This window comes from Falco punctatus, assembly GCF_963210335.1.
Source record: "Falco punctatus genome assembly, chromosome: 7".
In the NCBI taxonomy this organism is placed as follows: Eukaryota; Metazoa; Chordata; class Aves; order Falconiformes; family Falconidae; genus Falco; species Falco punctatus.
The window spans coordinates 30,357,808-30,374,690 of NC_137587.1; the positions used below are offsets into that span (position 1 = coordinate 30,357,808).

General features: G+C 35.4%; 1 protein-coding gene across 2 annotated transcripts in view; it reads right to left on the bottom strand.

Moving 5' to 3' along the window:
• TTC7B (tetratricopeptide repeat domain 7B) overlaps positions 1-16,883 on the bottom strand; it is a 154,835-nt gene that overhangs the window by 95,626 nt on the left and 42,326 nt on the right. For both annotated transcript variants that reach the window (XM_080396701.1, XM_080396700.1), the window contains exons 4-5: positions 12,457-12,587; positions 10,266-10,387 (exon numbers count right to left, since the gene is read on the bottom strand). In XM_080396701.1, coding sequence (XP_080252827.1) covers positions 10,266-10,387; positions 12,457-12,587 — 253 coding nt within the window. The remainder of the gene's footprint in view (positions 1-10,265; positions 10,388-12,456; positions 12,588-16,883) is intronic.

Consider the following 16,883-nt stretch of genomic DNA (forward strand, 5'->3'; position numbering starts at 1 on the left):
ACTACAACAGTTAAAGACAGAACCAGGATTTAAAGGTATAATCTACTGTTGAAAATCTATATGGATTGATGACCTTTGGGATAATTTTCATCCTTGTGTCTACATATTTGGACCCTAAACCCCAACAATTTATGTTAGAACCTTATTAATTATTCTGATGCAAGATCAACTTTTATGCTTCTTTGAAAATGTCAGGCAGCATTTCTGTTTAAAATACTGAAAATATTTTAACTGCATCTATGCAAAGGTGCTCTTATGGGACAGCAAGGAGAAACTTTCAATGCAGGATCAGAACACCTGAATATAAGTATGTATGCCAGCAGTAGCAAACTTTTGACACAACATGTTTGTCACTATCATGACCAAGAGGTCTCTTCCTTTGGCATCAGACAACAGTGCTTTGGCATTAGTGGTGCAGATAAACCTCACACCCCAGACAAATACTTTTTCTATTTATGTTTTTAAACACACACACACACACAAAGTAGAAAAGAATGAAAGAAACCACTCAATGAAAAGCAGTTTACAATAGAAAGATGTTAGGATGAAAAAAACAAACACTATTCCTTGTAACAGAGGGAGAGAGATCTAATCACTATCTACTCAAAACAGGCTACAAAAGAAATACTTTAAATTTCTCAGAAAGGTTGATTTACTTTGTATTTGCAGCATATTTTGATAATATCTTCCCCATTAGTGCAAGAATGGCTTTGTTTGGCAGGCATCTCCCTTATGCTTAAAACTAAACCCCCCAAATATTTAGTCTAACTGCCTTTTACAGATCAAAAATGGAATGAGAGTTAATTTTTGCTTAGTGAACTTAGAGCACACCTCACCTGCTCTGCAATTTGGTGGCTAAATTTCAGTACTTCTCCTATTTAAGAGAGAAAACTAAACCCAAAGCCATGCCAGTAAACAGGCTAAGTTATTCATACTAGCCTAACTATTACCTCTTGCTGACCCTTCACTTGCATGGTCCTATCTCTTTTCTTACAGCCACATTAGCCATTATCACACCTTCCAGGAAATCAATTAATCTCACTAAAACGACAGAAAGTTACAATTCTTTTGCTGCTTGTTTTCTGCTGTTTTGGAGAATGAGATGTCTCCACAGAGGAGCCAAACAAATATCTGAACCAGCAAAAAGCAAACAAGAAAAATGCATGCCAGAAGCATAGGTATGGGGAAGATGAGAGCAGGGAATCCCACTCTACAGTGTCAGGACACTACATGATTTGTTTACTACTGCTCTTGACACCACCACCTCAGCTCCTCCTCAGAATGTTCTTTCATTTAAGTGTATATATATATACACCACACTATATACGTGTGTATATATGTGCCTGTGTGTACACTAAGTACCAGATTCAACTACTAAGGCACAAAGACCGGATTCACAAAAGGGCTTCTCCAGTTACTAGAGACTGAGTGCATCAGTTAGTTGCACTTTACCTCCTATTATTTTGCAAGTTTCTCCTTTCAAGCAGAGATCTTGTCAGAAAAAGAAATGGGGGTAGATTAAGAACGTGCCAAAAGAAATCATAAACAAAAAAAGCCCATTCTTGAATTCACAAGAAAGAAGTGCTAAACATGCCAGAAAGTTTTACTAAGGAAGTAAGTTAACAGAGGAAATAAAATAGAATTTACCCTGGTAAATATTTAATATTGTATTCCACATCAGTCGATTTATATATTATAAATTTTATAGGGTTATTTTATCTTTATTTAGAAGAAAATATAAAATCTCTTATGGAACTAGAAGGAAGAATGTGCAGGACCAAACAGTGATTTTATTTAGAATGCTAAACTGAAGACCTAGGAGGCCACTCAGTCTAATACCAAGCATGATAAAAGCATGGGGAACTTCAGCAGAGTGACCAACATGGGCATGGTTTTACAACCTGTCTTAAAGATTCAAAGGTCTGAAATCAGCAGCAGAAACCATGAAGGCAGTGTACTCTGCCAAGATGCAAGATTTTAAGCAGCAACAAACAGCCAGATGCATCAATGGAAGTGTAACATTTCATAGAACCCAAAGAGCTAATCTGAAGTGACAGATCAAATATTTTATCAGAGACAGTGCTGAGCAAGGAGAAACAAGGCTAAACCCTGAGCGCCGTATGTGGTTCAGCCCTCCCAGTGGTGACACCAAAGAACAGAAAAGCTGAGGAACAGAGAGCCACGCTTGCAATGAAAGAAAACTAGGGACAACACCTATGAAGAATTAAGCTGAGTCGTGAAGGGGGGCACTGATACTTCACTGACACTGTATGCCTGTTCAATGTGACAGCTAAAGTGTGGACAGCAGCGTCAAAACAGTAATGTTAAGTGTGAAAAATGATAGCAAAAATGAACTAGGAGAGGGAGAAGAAAAAAGAAAATAAAAACCCCCAACAAATCAAAATAAGAGGTTATCAAACCTCTTTGTTGGTAACCCCAGAGATGTTTAATCTTGAAGCTACTGCTTCTGGTTAGCTAGAGATGTTAAAACAGTTTTCCACTACTTTAAAATTGTTTATGTACCATTTATTCATCAGTATAATTAATAACAGTCTTGCCTTTTATTGCCAACTCTTATATTTGCTATCAGGCTGTAATACTAAAGCAAAGTAGAATGGAGGGCAAGATTTCCTTTTTGCTTTGCACACAATGGCAATTCTGAAAACACTTACTAAGCTGTCTTTATTTTTATATTCTTCACATTAATCACGAACCAGTGTTCAGTGTAATTGAATGCATTAACTTGGGGAAAGGCAGGGAAAGAACACCAAAACCCTTCAAATTCACACTATATACAACACACAAAATGTGAGTTGTAGCTACAAACAGGGACAACACTTTCTGGAAAGAAAAGCCTCTGCTAATACTTCAAAATATATAAGCAAAATATTTGTTAGTAAACACCTTTCTTTATACTCCTCCTCTGTTCATTCATTGCAGGTAAAAATTCATGCAGTGTTCCTAAGCATGAGGCTTACAGCAACACATTTCAGGAAGAACATAAGACCACCTCTATAAAACATCCTGCCAATAGTCTTATAAAAATGTCACAGTGAAGTAATTGAGATTACTTCACTGCTGAGTTGCTTACCAGACACACATCTGTTTGAATGTAATCTCTGAGGAGCTACTAATTTCCAAAGAAACTGTTTAAAAATACCCATGCTGCAGTAACATGGGGATCTGGTAAACAGAAAGGCACTGAAACTTTGTCAAAATTATTTATACATACGCACTATGCTCATGCACAGGAGAGGAATAAAATGCACAAGGGCAGGACCATACACCGTGAGAAGAAAGTGTTACTTCCAACTTCTCATGCTTAAAATACAGTGTAGGAAATGGGAGTCCAGAAAAGGTCATTTAGGACAGTGGGTCAGCATTGGAAGGAGAATTAGGAAGGCCTAAAAGGTCAAATGTAAGAGGTGTACCAATCCCAAACAAAACTATTTCAGTACAAACACCAAAATGCCTGCATATCAACTAGAAAAAAAAAAGTAATTACAAGCACTCCTCAGCAAATTAGCTGTTTAACACATTATCCTAGCAGTTATGTGCTGTAAAAAGATGTGGAAATCAGGAGGTGGAAAGGGAAATTTTCCAGTATTCACCTGAACACATGAAGTAAAGCTTGCCTGCCTTTCAAGTTTCAGCTGGTGGCTAGCATTTCTGTAGCATGTATTACATCAGCAAGGTATTCACAGTAGTGAATACTCACCATGGTCAGTATAATACTGCTTTTCACCTTAAAAAATTAGAAACAATTTTATAAGTTGTTTGGCCAATGGCAAGGAAATCATTTGAGTAATGGATACTAAAGAACTGATGAGTTTCCAAAAGCCTTTAATCTCAATAACAAATAAAAAGAGACACACACAGCTTCAAACACCTGCACAGTATTCAGCTTTTCTTAGCACTGTACCAGTCTTCTGTTCACTGATTTTTGAATATATAAACATACTGGTACAGTTTGATTGCTACAGCAGTACCTACAGCTTAAGAGCATAGTGTTGAAAAGTCAAGTAATCTGGTAACTCTTTGCAAAAATAGCTTATGAATAGTTACTACTTTTTAATAAAAAGACAAAATTTCCTTTAGTACTAGGGGTTTTTTTTGTGATTTTTTTTAAAGGTCTGTACATAATTAGTCTCCTAGTTTTTCCAAGAGCCAGTTCCCTTTATCACTACTGTGACCAAAACACATGCACTCTTTCCTTGGCAAACTTACCTTACAGTTTAGCAAATCCCTTTCTACTACTATCATAAAAAAATCTAGCACCAATTAGTTCTCCTACCTGCTAATTTCGTCCTTTGAAGTTAACAGGGTCAATTAACATTTTTGCAATTAAAACTGGCAGCCTCCTTAATTTTTAATCAGTTCAAAACCACGATTTCAATATTAAAAAAGAACCAATGTAATAGTAACCCGTAGTACAAAATACTGAAAAGCTCCATGTTAAACTGTTACTGAAGCTTTAACAGAAATAGCCAAATACTATATTCATAGAATGAAACCTTTTTCTTGGTGAAAATAACTACCATCTGAGGACTAACTGTCCTTTAGAGAAAAATCAGTATATTAACAGAAAGAAACTCAAAAGACTTAATTAGTTGTAAGTTACTGCAGCTCACATTCAGGTGATACACCTCATGAATGCTGTTCACAAAACACCTAAGCCCCAAAACTCATCAGAATTTGAACCTACATCTTTGGTGACATACAGAACCAACTGGCCAAGGCTCTGAGCAAGCTGCTCTACACCAGACGTGTTCTGAGCAGGGGTCTGGCCCAGATGGCCTCTCAGAGTCCCTTTCAACCTGTGTGATCCTATGAATCCACATCTTAGAAGCTGCAAGGAAAAAGGCAAAAAGAAAAAAAAGAAGAAAAACGTGTGGCATAGCCACATCATGTAACACCTAACATGCGAAGCAGTGTTCTTCAGAACAGTATCAAAACCGGAGAAGGAAATAAAAACCAGAACATGAAATGCAGCAGTAAAGCAAGCATTTTGGTGGGAGCAGGGGAAGCGCACTAAATAGTCCCTCCCCAGTTTAGGAATCCAATACCATTTTGTTTGCTGCCCATCACAACACAACATAAAACCAAAACCTTGAATGTGATGCTTGCAAAGGCAAGCAACAGCCACAGTCAGCAAGATCTGTAGTACACGGGCTAAAACCCACTAAGTATCTTCTCGGAAAAAGTGGGCTAGAGTCAGAATACTAACTGCAAATTGTTAAAATTATCAAAATTCAACATCAACTCAGATACTAACATTGCTCTTTCAGTGTGCTTTGTGTAACTACTACAAAAGTAATTTGAGATTATTTTGAATGGAAGTGATTCCTTCATGTTTATATTCACCTTAGTCCTCCATGTAAAACTGACAGGTTTTCTATAATTTCACAATGCATTATTATCTTAAACTCTTTAAGACACAATTCTGAGCAATAAACACAAACAAAGATTGAAAGAGAAAGCATTCCTGATGGATGATTTTATCTGAATATCTGAGAGAATGGTAATTTCCCCTCACATTCAAATATACTGTTTTTCAACAAAAACTAACAGAGTAAGAACGGTATCTTAAATAAGGATAAGAAAAGCACCTGATAAGGCAGATATTAAAGTGTCCTTTGAAAACTCATTTTTGTTAGCAATCAAAAACTAGTGATATTTGTCTCTATCTTGAATATATTCTGTGTTAATTTCCTAACCACACAAACATGAAAGCATGTTTGTGCCTTATTTCCAGGACAAAGTTGTTTTGAAAACTGCAACAGAAGTAATTTCATTTATTTTTCAATATTGTAATGATATTTCACATATAAAGAATACAGTACTTTATAGGATTTCAATGTTTTTGAATGTCATCTTACTTTCTATTCTTTACTTAATGACCAATTTGTTTTGAGACTGATGCAGAATATGCAACATCATCTCAACAGATTCAGAGAGTGATGGATAGCTAGCACTGTATTCTATGACAGCTGGTCATACAGTGTCTTGATGGGCACTTATGTCAAAACATTTACATAAATCCTTCTCTTATGGATTTCATCACTGCGAAATACCCAGCTGTGAACACTGTACAGGTACATGTGTGCAAAAGAAGCACTTATGAATTGGCTTCCATCCACCATCCCCCATTTACTAACATGAAAGCTATATTCCTATGATTTTCCTATTGATGCTACGATGGAAAAAGAAAAATAGGTAAAGAAACAACTTCTACATAGACAACTCCTATACATGAGGAACTGCTTAGAGTCTGGTTTTTTTTGGTTGTACTTGTCAAACATTTTGTAAGCCAATAAAAATCAATTATATGCAGAAAAACTGGTTGAGATTTTTTGTTTTGGTTTTGGTCTTGAGGTGGGTAAATTTTCCATTGAGAAAATGCCGGTCTCTGAGAAACAACTTAATGGAGAAGATTGGGACGGTCTTGCTTCACTGCAGCTGTGCAAGCACAGGTAATGACAGCATGACGAGTACAGATTTGGTCCAGATCCCTCAGGTTTTGATTCAGCACGTGAACCACTATGGAGATTAGACCAAATTGCAGTCTGGATCCTGGACCATGATAGAGCAATGTCCTTGGAGAAGTTGTGAAATATAGGAGAAGCTACAAAAAAGAGCTCTGAAAGCTAGTGAAGTCTGGTTTTCACATGACAGGCTCCTGGTTTTAGACTTCAACCAGAAAGCTCTTTTGCTTTAAGAGTATACAGTTCCCATACATTTCTGAACACTACTACCTCTAAAATAAAAATAATTTAAAATTCAAGCTTGTCTTGTTTACCTTGTAACATGAATACAAAGCAAATACTAGGACAGAAGAACTACTGGGTACATAAATGGCTGTCCTTTCTCTCTCAGGGGCATTTTACTTGAAAATAGTTATGTTAAGGTCTAATGTCAAAGTTCCTGTGCTCACAGCTTTTCTTGTAACAACGTCAGGACTTTGAACTCCTCCAATCCGAAATTACAAAGTTACTACTACACTAAATAGAAGTTGCATAATCAGCCAGAAAGAAATTTAAAATTACCTATTTCAGAATGTATTTAAAAAGCACATAAACCCTACTTTTCGAACAGCTTCCTCAACTTCTTTGTTACTCATTTCCAAGCTGAAATGTTCCTCTGCTCCCAAGTGAAAAATAGATACGTAGTTTGATACTTTACTAGAATTCTGTACACTTTGGGAGAAAGCATTAATTTCAGATGTGTCTTAATACAGCACTAAAAAGAAAACATTCTTCTGTTCTTCAAACTATTGCCACCATATTTTATTTTTTTTTTTTATAATTGCTTTTCCATGTATTTTCAAGATGCCAGAACTTAGCGGTTAGGTTTCAAACACTTTGTAGTTTTTCAGATAACATAATGCATACCTGAAAGACAGGCACTCAATCCTCCACAAAAACTTGATTTCTTGGCTTAAAAGAAAAATCTCTGCACAGTTAGTGAACAAAGGGGAAATTTAAAATGGATCAACCAGCTTTCTTGTTAGGCAGCAATACTCCCTGCATTACTGCTAAAATTACACTCTTTCAGTTAGTATTAAAGTTATCTTACTTATTTTTTAGTTTTGAAGTGGCATACATGCACAAAAATGATGCTTCCACTTCTAGCGGAAGTGTAATTAAAAACAGTGATTAGCTGACTGCCTTCTAGATATGCACCACCAACAAAAACCTACTCCATAGCAAAAGGACTTAAGACAAATACAATTTATCCAGCAGATTTTGAGAGATATTTATTAGTACTTACTGGCATGGAACTGAAGTCTGAAAAACCCAGCAAAAAATCCATAAACATCTCTTCAGATCTTTAAGCTGCTCTAACACATAAATTACTATAGCCACTATGCTGGTAACAGGGTAACATCTGAACGGACTCAAAACGAATGCCAGGTTATAGTCTGGTGAAAGGAACGTTTACTTCAGATTCAACTCTTCTGAACGTAAGCCTCACTTCATAAACATACACAAAAATACTTTACTGCATTGCAATATGAATAGCAGATTTAGTCTGCCTGTAAAAACAGATGGGCACACTTTTCCTCTTCTACTTCGCCCCCCCCACTCATAAGCAGATAAACTCTGGTGATTCCCTGTCTCCTCCACAGGACTGAAGCCTTTCTAACATCTACAGTTTCATTTGCAAAACCAGTTTATTTAAAAGAAATGTTTCCATTTCTAAACTGCCTATAATTAACCTACATTTCCTCTCCTTGAAAATGTTCATATAATCTTTACAATTTTAGATTAAAATCAAACTTGAAGTGTGTTGCAAAGCTTAATGGAAAGGTCTCGAACAGATTTCTGTAAGCCTAACACCAGGAGAGATGACAAATTGAAAAACCAAGCAAAGCATCCTTCAAATGAATGTATTAAAAAGTATGCTATAAATTTGTTCCTATTAGGTAAATATCAATGTTCTGTTCAGTTCTGGTAAACATAAGTAACAAAATAAAAATAAAAAAAAAATGAAAAAAAAAAAAAAAGACACTCATAGAAGCAGCAACATAACTACCAGCCTGGAACAATGACCATACTAGGAAATCTTGGAGGAACTAAGATTGGCTCTAAATTAAGAGAGGAAACTAAAGGATATAATGTCAGGAATATGTAAAATAACGATTGGCACAGAGCTATTTTTCCTACGACCTTTCTTCCTCTCATACCACAAAAAACAGTAGCACTGGCCAATGAAATGGAAAGAAGAAATTTAAAATTAAAAATATAATGTGCAATTAGCTTGTAAACTGCAAGTGTCCATTGTACTAAAGACTGCAAAAAAGATTACACGCTTATGTAGGAGTTAACAAGATCACCAACAGCTTCATTGTGAAAGTGTACATGGAATACAATCAACCTTTCAAAGTTCATACCAGACCAACCGAAATGTTCAAGGAAAAGCACTCCTGTGGGTTGGATGCTCCTTAACCCACTGTACAACTATTCTGTGCTTTTTTTTGTTTTCTTCATTAACCTTAATCTGCTACATCTATTGCTGATTCCTTTTATGCATATGTCAGATTAAATGAACTATTTCCACTCCTGGCCTTCAATCAAAATTCTTCAAAATGTGGAATTTTTAGCTTATTCTTAACCACAATTGCCACTGGGATTCTTTCATTAAGTATATTTTATGTATCTTTTGTGCACGCATCAAGGCAGAAATTCTATTTTTAGCTGTGGTAAATGAAAAAAATTAGCTTTCAGAGCATTCCATTCCTCCTGCAATTAAATCATGAAAACAGAACTAAAATGTAATTCTCAGATCATGTGCTATTGCAGCAGTAGTTCATTACTTTAAGAATGAGATTTAAAAAACTTAGTCATCATTTCCAAGCTGAAATCCCTAAACAGTTTGAAAACTTGTATAGCATTTGTCACCCTACCATCAGTACATTAAAATCTCGAACTCTTTACAGACACTGCATGATTTCCCTTCATCTCCTGTTTGTGTATTTGAAAGAATAACAAACATTTTTGGTACAAAACAGTAGTCCTATAAAGAATTCCAATATTTTGATCTAACCACATTTTCCTGGTGAAATAAGAAGCCCTGCAAACAAATTTTTAAACTATGTGATTTCAAAAACAAATGTCAGAAATGTACTTAAAAACCATTTGTGCCAAGTTTTGAAGCTCTTAAAAATGGAGAATTGTATTCCTTTTTTTTATTTTCTGTGTTATCTGAATTTATTTTTAGGCTTTTAAGGGAAGCCTATTTGAAAATAAATTATAAAGGATCTCCCATGCAGAATCTAAAAGTATCTCTAGAGCAGGTACAATGGAGATTGTATACTTGTATACATACTGTTGATCTTCATGCACATTTATCCTGCAGCACAATGTTAAAATAAGTGATAACTGAAGAGATTTGGAAAAAAATTACAAAATCAAATTACAGATCAAGACTTGCAATATGTTATAAAACACTTTCTAACAGTGTCTAGTAATAAAGTAAAAGAAATTTCAAATAAAGTTTAAAGTATTTCAAGTTCACATTTAGTAAGTGAAAATGTAAAATGCTTTCTGTTTAATATACTTTGATAAAACAATTTCATAATAGGTGAGTAAATACAATATGAGTAGCCTTATTATTTCAATTGAAATGTTACTACTTTATTAATAACAGTTCTCATGATTACACAATCTACAATTGCTAAAAATTATGATGCCCAGTTAGATCATACATACAATACAAAGCCTGAACAAAAAAGTGAATATAAAAAAAGGAGAAACCAATCTTACCCATTCTTGAAATATAAAACATGTGCTCTTTGAAGTCCTGTTTCCAGGAAAAAACCAAGTTCTTGTTCATGTGCAGTGGGCCCTGGCTTAGGGCTTCTGTTTTGTATATTGGCATTAATTATCTAAAAGAACAAAAGGGGGAAAAATTATTGGAAAAAACTTAAAGTTTTGTGTACTTTTACACAGAAGTTAATACTTGATGTTGGAGAAATCTTCTTCATTTGTACATGGTGGCTAGTAGAGTATTTGTATACTTAACCTCCTTTCCCAACTAAATACCAATCCTTTTGCTTTTGGCTATACCCTTAAAAGGTAATTTCTTCACCAAGCAGAAATGCCACTAAGAAAAATTGTAGAATACTTTTCCAGAAATTTTTGTGAAGAATGGTACACAAAAGAGAAGTATACAAAAAAGCATATTGGCAACCTTATTCAGTAGCAGGAGGTGATGGTATTCAAAATCTAAAACCCTGATAGGTTTAGGAAAGACTGCTGCAGAAAGCATTAAGAAGATTAAAAGTGATCTCCAGAGTGATTTCCAAAAAACAATTTAGAAACTGAATTTGTATTGCATCAACATTAAAAATGCTCTCTTAAAATGGAAAGCTATCAGTTTTCATTTGCCTTCACATTCACACAGTGTACCAGCCACTAAAAGACAATCTTAAACCAAACAAAAAACCCAAAGCAAAAAACTCTAAGAAAATAAAAATGTGTATATATTTTTAAAAAAGCATGAGTTACTTTTCTTTCCCCCATGGCATCAAAGTTTTCTTTCCCCTTCCTTTTGCTTGTGTGACCCTATACTGTATCTAATAACCCCTTCAAAGACAACTGTCAAATGACAGACCTGAGGCTTGTAAGCAATAAGTCTGAAAAAGAGGGTCAGATTGATATTGCTGGCTTGCTTCATTCTAATAGTACTTACAAGCCAAGAACAGAGCCCCAGTTGTATTGTATTTTGCCCAACCAGATCTCAAAGTCTAAATAAATTGCAGTAGTGTTTAACTCCTAGAAAGAAAGGGTATCAAACATTTTCTTTTCTTTAAAAAAAACCCAAATCATAACACTTGAAGGATTTCTGCTAAGCGGTAAGGAACAAGACAAGGTTAATGGTATCAAAGAAAACAAAAGGAAATAAAAGAGCCTATGTATCCCTTTAAATCCAGATAAAGTGCAAAGCTTTTAGATCATGAAGCATTACGCTCTTTACAAATAAAGAGCCTAACTTTATTTTTTCATAATTCATAATCCATAAAACTAGAGGGGAAAACAGTAACTTGCCTAATATTCTGCACAGCTGTTTGTAGGTTATATTTGGTCTAACAATATGAAGCTTGGATATATCAGCTTTCATCAATAAAAAACAGGTCTCCCGCATATCTAGTACCTCAGATTTTAACTGTAACTGTAGTTTCATACATATAGTAAATAATATATTGAGCAGATAAAACGACAAATGGGCTATCAAGTCCAAGAACATTGTCCTAATCCAATTTATAAAGCTAAGATTTATATGAAGTTCATCTATGTTTTAAAGTCATATGTTTAGCTGGCTATCATATCTGATTATTTTTTAATTGTCCCAGGATTGTACCTATTAGCTGAAGTAAACACACTTTCAGTTACTATTCTGGACATCCCACTACTATGTCAAGTGTCTTGCTGACAAGTACAAAGTTATTTCAGAATTTTACCTTCAAGTAGTTTTATAAAGAGGGTTTAAGAGCAGTTAAGTTATTGGCTCCAAATAAACACCAACAAGATCAATTTTCAATCTTCATAGCTTCATTTTGAATTGAATTCTTTTTAACAATTATCTGAAAAGCTAGTAAGTATATGCATACATTGTACATACACCGACATGTGTATTTGAAAGACACCATAATCCCATGTCCATAAATGAACTACCGTAGGGTAACAAGAGGCCACAGATCAGCACCTTGAACATATATAGTAGTTCAGAGGAGCTCGGTCCCTTTTTGGACTACTAGCACTATTTTCAAAGAGAACAGTCAGAAGAACAGCTACCATACATGCATTAAGGCATACTAATTTATTGTCCAACTGTAAGTGTGCATTGAAGTCCTAAGAAAACAAATATATAGATACCTTTTAGTTGAGCTACCGAAATATATTAATGAAAGATGAGCCACGCAATTCTCCAGTTAAGAAAATAACCCCAGCTTACCCTTTCTATCTCCTGAAGGTACAGAAGAGCAATATCCCCAGCCTTCTCGTAGCATGTAACAATTTCTTGTTCACGGTCCACATGGAGGTTGCTAGCTGAAGAAGAAATTGGCAGCTTCTCAAGACAGAGACCTGGTAGTGGTGGGAAATAAAACTCGAATGAAGCATTAAAAACTAATGTCATATAATGCTATACCTAAAAAATAGTCCAGGCTAAGCCCCTTTGGTCAGGAGAAGAAACAAAGAAAAAAAATACCAAAAACATATGAAGATATGGTCTTCTGGTACAGACACGAATAAATATATAAATAACAGTGACTCCTTAATAATTATAAAACCAGAAGTAGCAATTTTTTAAAAAGCAATCTTGATATAAAAGACATTACGACAGCCTACCACAAAAATGTCTGGTGTCTTTCTATACCAGTTTACTTAATACATAAAGAAAATACATTTACTTAATATATCTTCACTTTCCCAGAGTAAAGAAAGGCACTCAAGGTAATAATAAACTTAATAACAGTGCAAGGCAGAAAGATCTATAAAAACATATTTTAAAAGAAAAGGAAGTTAGAAAGCATAATGTTTGTATTTAAATTTATCTTGTGCTTTGAAGGGTAAAAAAAAGGTCTTTGCTTGTCTAAAGTAAGAACTCAATAACTCTTACTAATCAATGCTATCTCCTACATAAGCCACTTCTTATGGCTTAAAACACAAAAAGTTGTTTTCCAGATAATTAGAGAAAACAGCTGGAAAGGACCTCAAGAATACTAATCCATTTTTCTGACAGAGGAATCAACCAACCCCAGACAGCTGTCTTTCCAGTGCCTAGCCTCTGACAAGAGGGATGCCTTAGCCTTCCTACGCAACATATCACAGAACTCAACTATTCTCACAATTAGTATTTTTTCTTAATGTCCAGATCTTCCTCCCTAGATTAAATCACTCCTAGTCTTCTTCATAGAAAGATTATTCCTTTCTTTACAAAATATTTTTTCAATAATTCTCTAGAGAGACAGACAGACAGACCTGCAACAAAGAATGTCAGTTCTCACTCTTTTCATGCTTCCTTGACAGCTGATAATTTTTATCTCCTCTGGACACTCTCCAACTGGTTACCTCTATCTTGACTCACTGTGCCCAAACTGGAAACACGGCTTCAGTTGAGGCCCCAATAGCACTAAGCAGAGATTAAAGACTTCCTGGTTTTGATATAGGGTACTTTTAAAAAATAAAACAATCAGCAGAACTTTAGTGTCTTCCCTTACATATTAGTAAAATGTTCTCTTCTGTTTTGACCTGCAACAGATCATATTTTGCAAGCCAACTGCCTCATCATTTACCCCATTTTATATTTATCTGCATAATTATTTGTATTTGAAGTGTAGCACTTCAAATAGAACATATGTTCTTAAGAGATTTATTTCAGGTCATCCCTCCAGCTTGTCAGCAGTAAATGCTGATCCTAAAGTGCCCTCAACTGCTCCCACGTTAATGTAATTCACAATTTAAATGACCATATTCTCAATTCATCATCCAAGGTTTTGAGAGTCTGTTGCTGGAGAAACTAAAACCAAAACCAACAACAAAACACAGATATATATTGGGCAGATGTCTGTAGAATGCCAGGCAGTATAAGACCCAGTTTGGAGAATAGTTTATCAAAGGATTTCTGTCCATCAATAATGTATGGTGGGGACAGTATTTTTCATTGGAATTACAATAGTTTTCTTACTAGAACAACTTGAGAAGACGTAGCCATGGGATCTGGAGTCTATTGATAAACGCAAAACTATGCAATATTTATGACCTCCAGATTCTTTTAAAACATCTATTAATTTTCAATACCTCCCTGTAGAAGTATAACGCATCTGTATAGAAAACACCATCATCAAGCCATATTTCTGGCTTGAGAGGATGCCTGAAGTCTGTATCAGCTTTTGGGCCACCTTTACTCTCCAATCTACCCTTTTACCAGTACGAACAAGACACCCCACAGCTGTATTTGCTAGCTATACACCCAGTTAAGACAAAATCCTGACTCCAGTACTAACTGCTCCACTAAAGACAAAATAAAATTCAATATACTTTTCAAAAACCTACACATTCCTAAAGCACAGCAAACACACAAATAGTCTGTCTGTCTTTTAAAAACCTGCCAAACCTGAGTACAACAGACACTGAACTTCCCTGACATGTTATGGTTTTTACCTAACGTATCTCTAAAAATTAAGAATATTTGAAAATAGAAAGCTAATCTGCTTTCTTTCAAATTTTCAATGAAATAGAAAATATCTGAGAGGGTGGTGGGGGTTTTTTGCTAACTGTAAGTCATAGACTCAAAAGCAGCAAGATTTAACTGTAAGCTATAAAAAAAGGTCAAGTTATCTTGCTACTGCAGTAAGCTTGACCAGACCCCTGATAAGAAGATCTAAATGTAAGGTTGATGCCAGATAGAAAGTTTGCAGTGCCCTATACAAACACTTTCAAACTCAGACTTAGAGGTGACCATAAAATACAATAAATGTGCTGCAATAAAAAGTCACATCACTAAAAGCACCAGATAGTTGTAAGCAGATCACTCCTCCCCACCCCATCTCTCACATGACATGAACAGCCAGTGCCCCACAGTAATCCTTCACTACATGAAACAGATTACTCAACCAGCTATTTGTAGATTTGACTTGGATTTACTATTTCTATTTTTATACTTTATGCCCACAACTATAATCTTTTTAATCTGAAAAATTCATTATAAAAACATTCTCTCATTTTAGCTGAGAATTTTCTTTAAAATATGAAAGCACTTTGGTGCTCTGCCAGGAACTTTAATAATGCAGAAGGGAAGTACAAAATTCTAAGTGTCCTTTGATGAAGTATATAATATTATTTCTTAGAGTAACTTTATTATACAACTAGTATTCACTGTATTTTTCCTGGCATGTTTATTACAGCCTGGGAAAGTATGTATATTTTAAGCATGCGATGCTTTGGAGCAGGAAGTTCATGTGGAGAGCTATCCTGAAATGACAACATAACAGGATGGTTTGGATGCTTCATTCCTTGCGTCATCAGAACAAATAATTACTATTAAATACTGTATTAAAAATACATCAATGAGACAAAAAACCTTGAATAGATTATAATTTCTATAACAGGTTAAAATCAAAGAGTTCCTCCAGACTACTAATTTATTTTTTTTCTTAAATACAGATGAAATTTAAGAAAGAGTGTATTAAAGTACATAAAAGTATTGTTTAATTTTAAATAACTATAGCGACATAGCAAAAACAACCACATAATATACTGCCCACTTCTTTGTAAGAATACAGTGAGAGGACAAGAAGTTAATTAAAATAGGGATTATTATATTATGCCCTTGGAAAAAAGAATGAGCAAGTGGTAACACACAGAACTGAGGAACACATTAATTTCAGAGAAATACATATTGCCCTGAACTACCCACTGAAGACTTTTGCATATATTCAGACAAGTCAGTTCTTCCCTTTGTGCTTGTTCCCACAGCTGCCAGGCAGGAATCTCTGCTATTGTCCCTCAAGAGGGCAGGAATTTCTTTAACTGTTTATAAACTGCTTTGAGATATATGGAAAAGAGGTACATGATACTGCTACAAAATATTATTGCATTTGTTGTAAAGGTCACAGCTATTGGTTTATTTAACTGTGCTGGTTTTGGCTAGGACAGAGTTAATTTCCTTCATAGTAGCTTGTCTGGGGCTGTGCTTTGGATTTGTGTGGAAAACAGGGGTGATAACAGAGGGATGTTTTAGCTACTGCTGAGCAGTGCTTACACAGCATCAAGGCATTTTCTGCTCCTCATACAACCCCACCACTGAGCAGGCTGGGGGAGCACAAGGAGTTGGGAGGGGATGAAGTTAGGACAGCTGACCCCAAATGACCAAAACATACCATATGGAATCATGCTCAGCATATAAAGCTGGGGGAAGAAGAAAGAAGGGTTCGGTATATGAAGTGATAACATTTTGTCTTCCCAAGTAACCATTACTACTTAATGGAGCCCTGCTTCCCTGGAGATGGCTGAACACCTGCCTGCCGATGGGATGTGGTAAATTAATTCCTTGTTTTGCTTTGCTTGCATGCACAGCTTTTGCTTTACTTATTAAACTGCATTTATCTCAACCCACAAGTTTTCTCACGTTTGCTCTTCCAATTCTCCCCCCCATCCCACCATCTGGGAGTGAGCGAGCAGCTGTGTGGTGATTAGTTGCTGACCAGGGTTAAACCATGACATCAACCTTCATTGGTTATTTTGTTTTATTCTGCATTCAAGAATATCCCATCAATTGATATCGCAAGTTGACTTTGATATTCATGGCTTTTAAGTTTAAGCCCTTCCAGTCAAAACCACCTTCAAGTAAAAGCTTCCAACAAACTGGGTCAGTTTTAT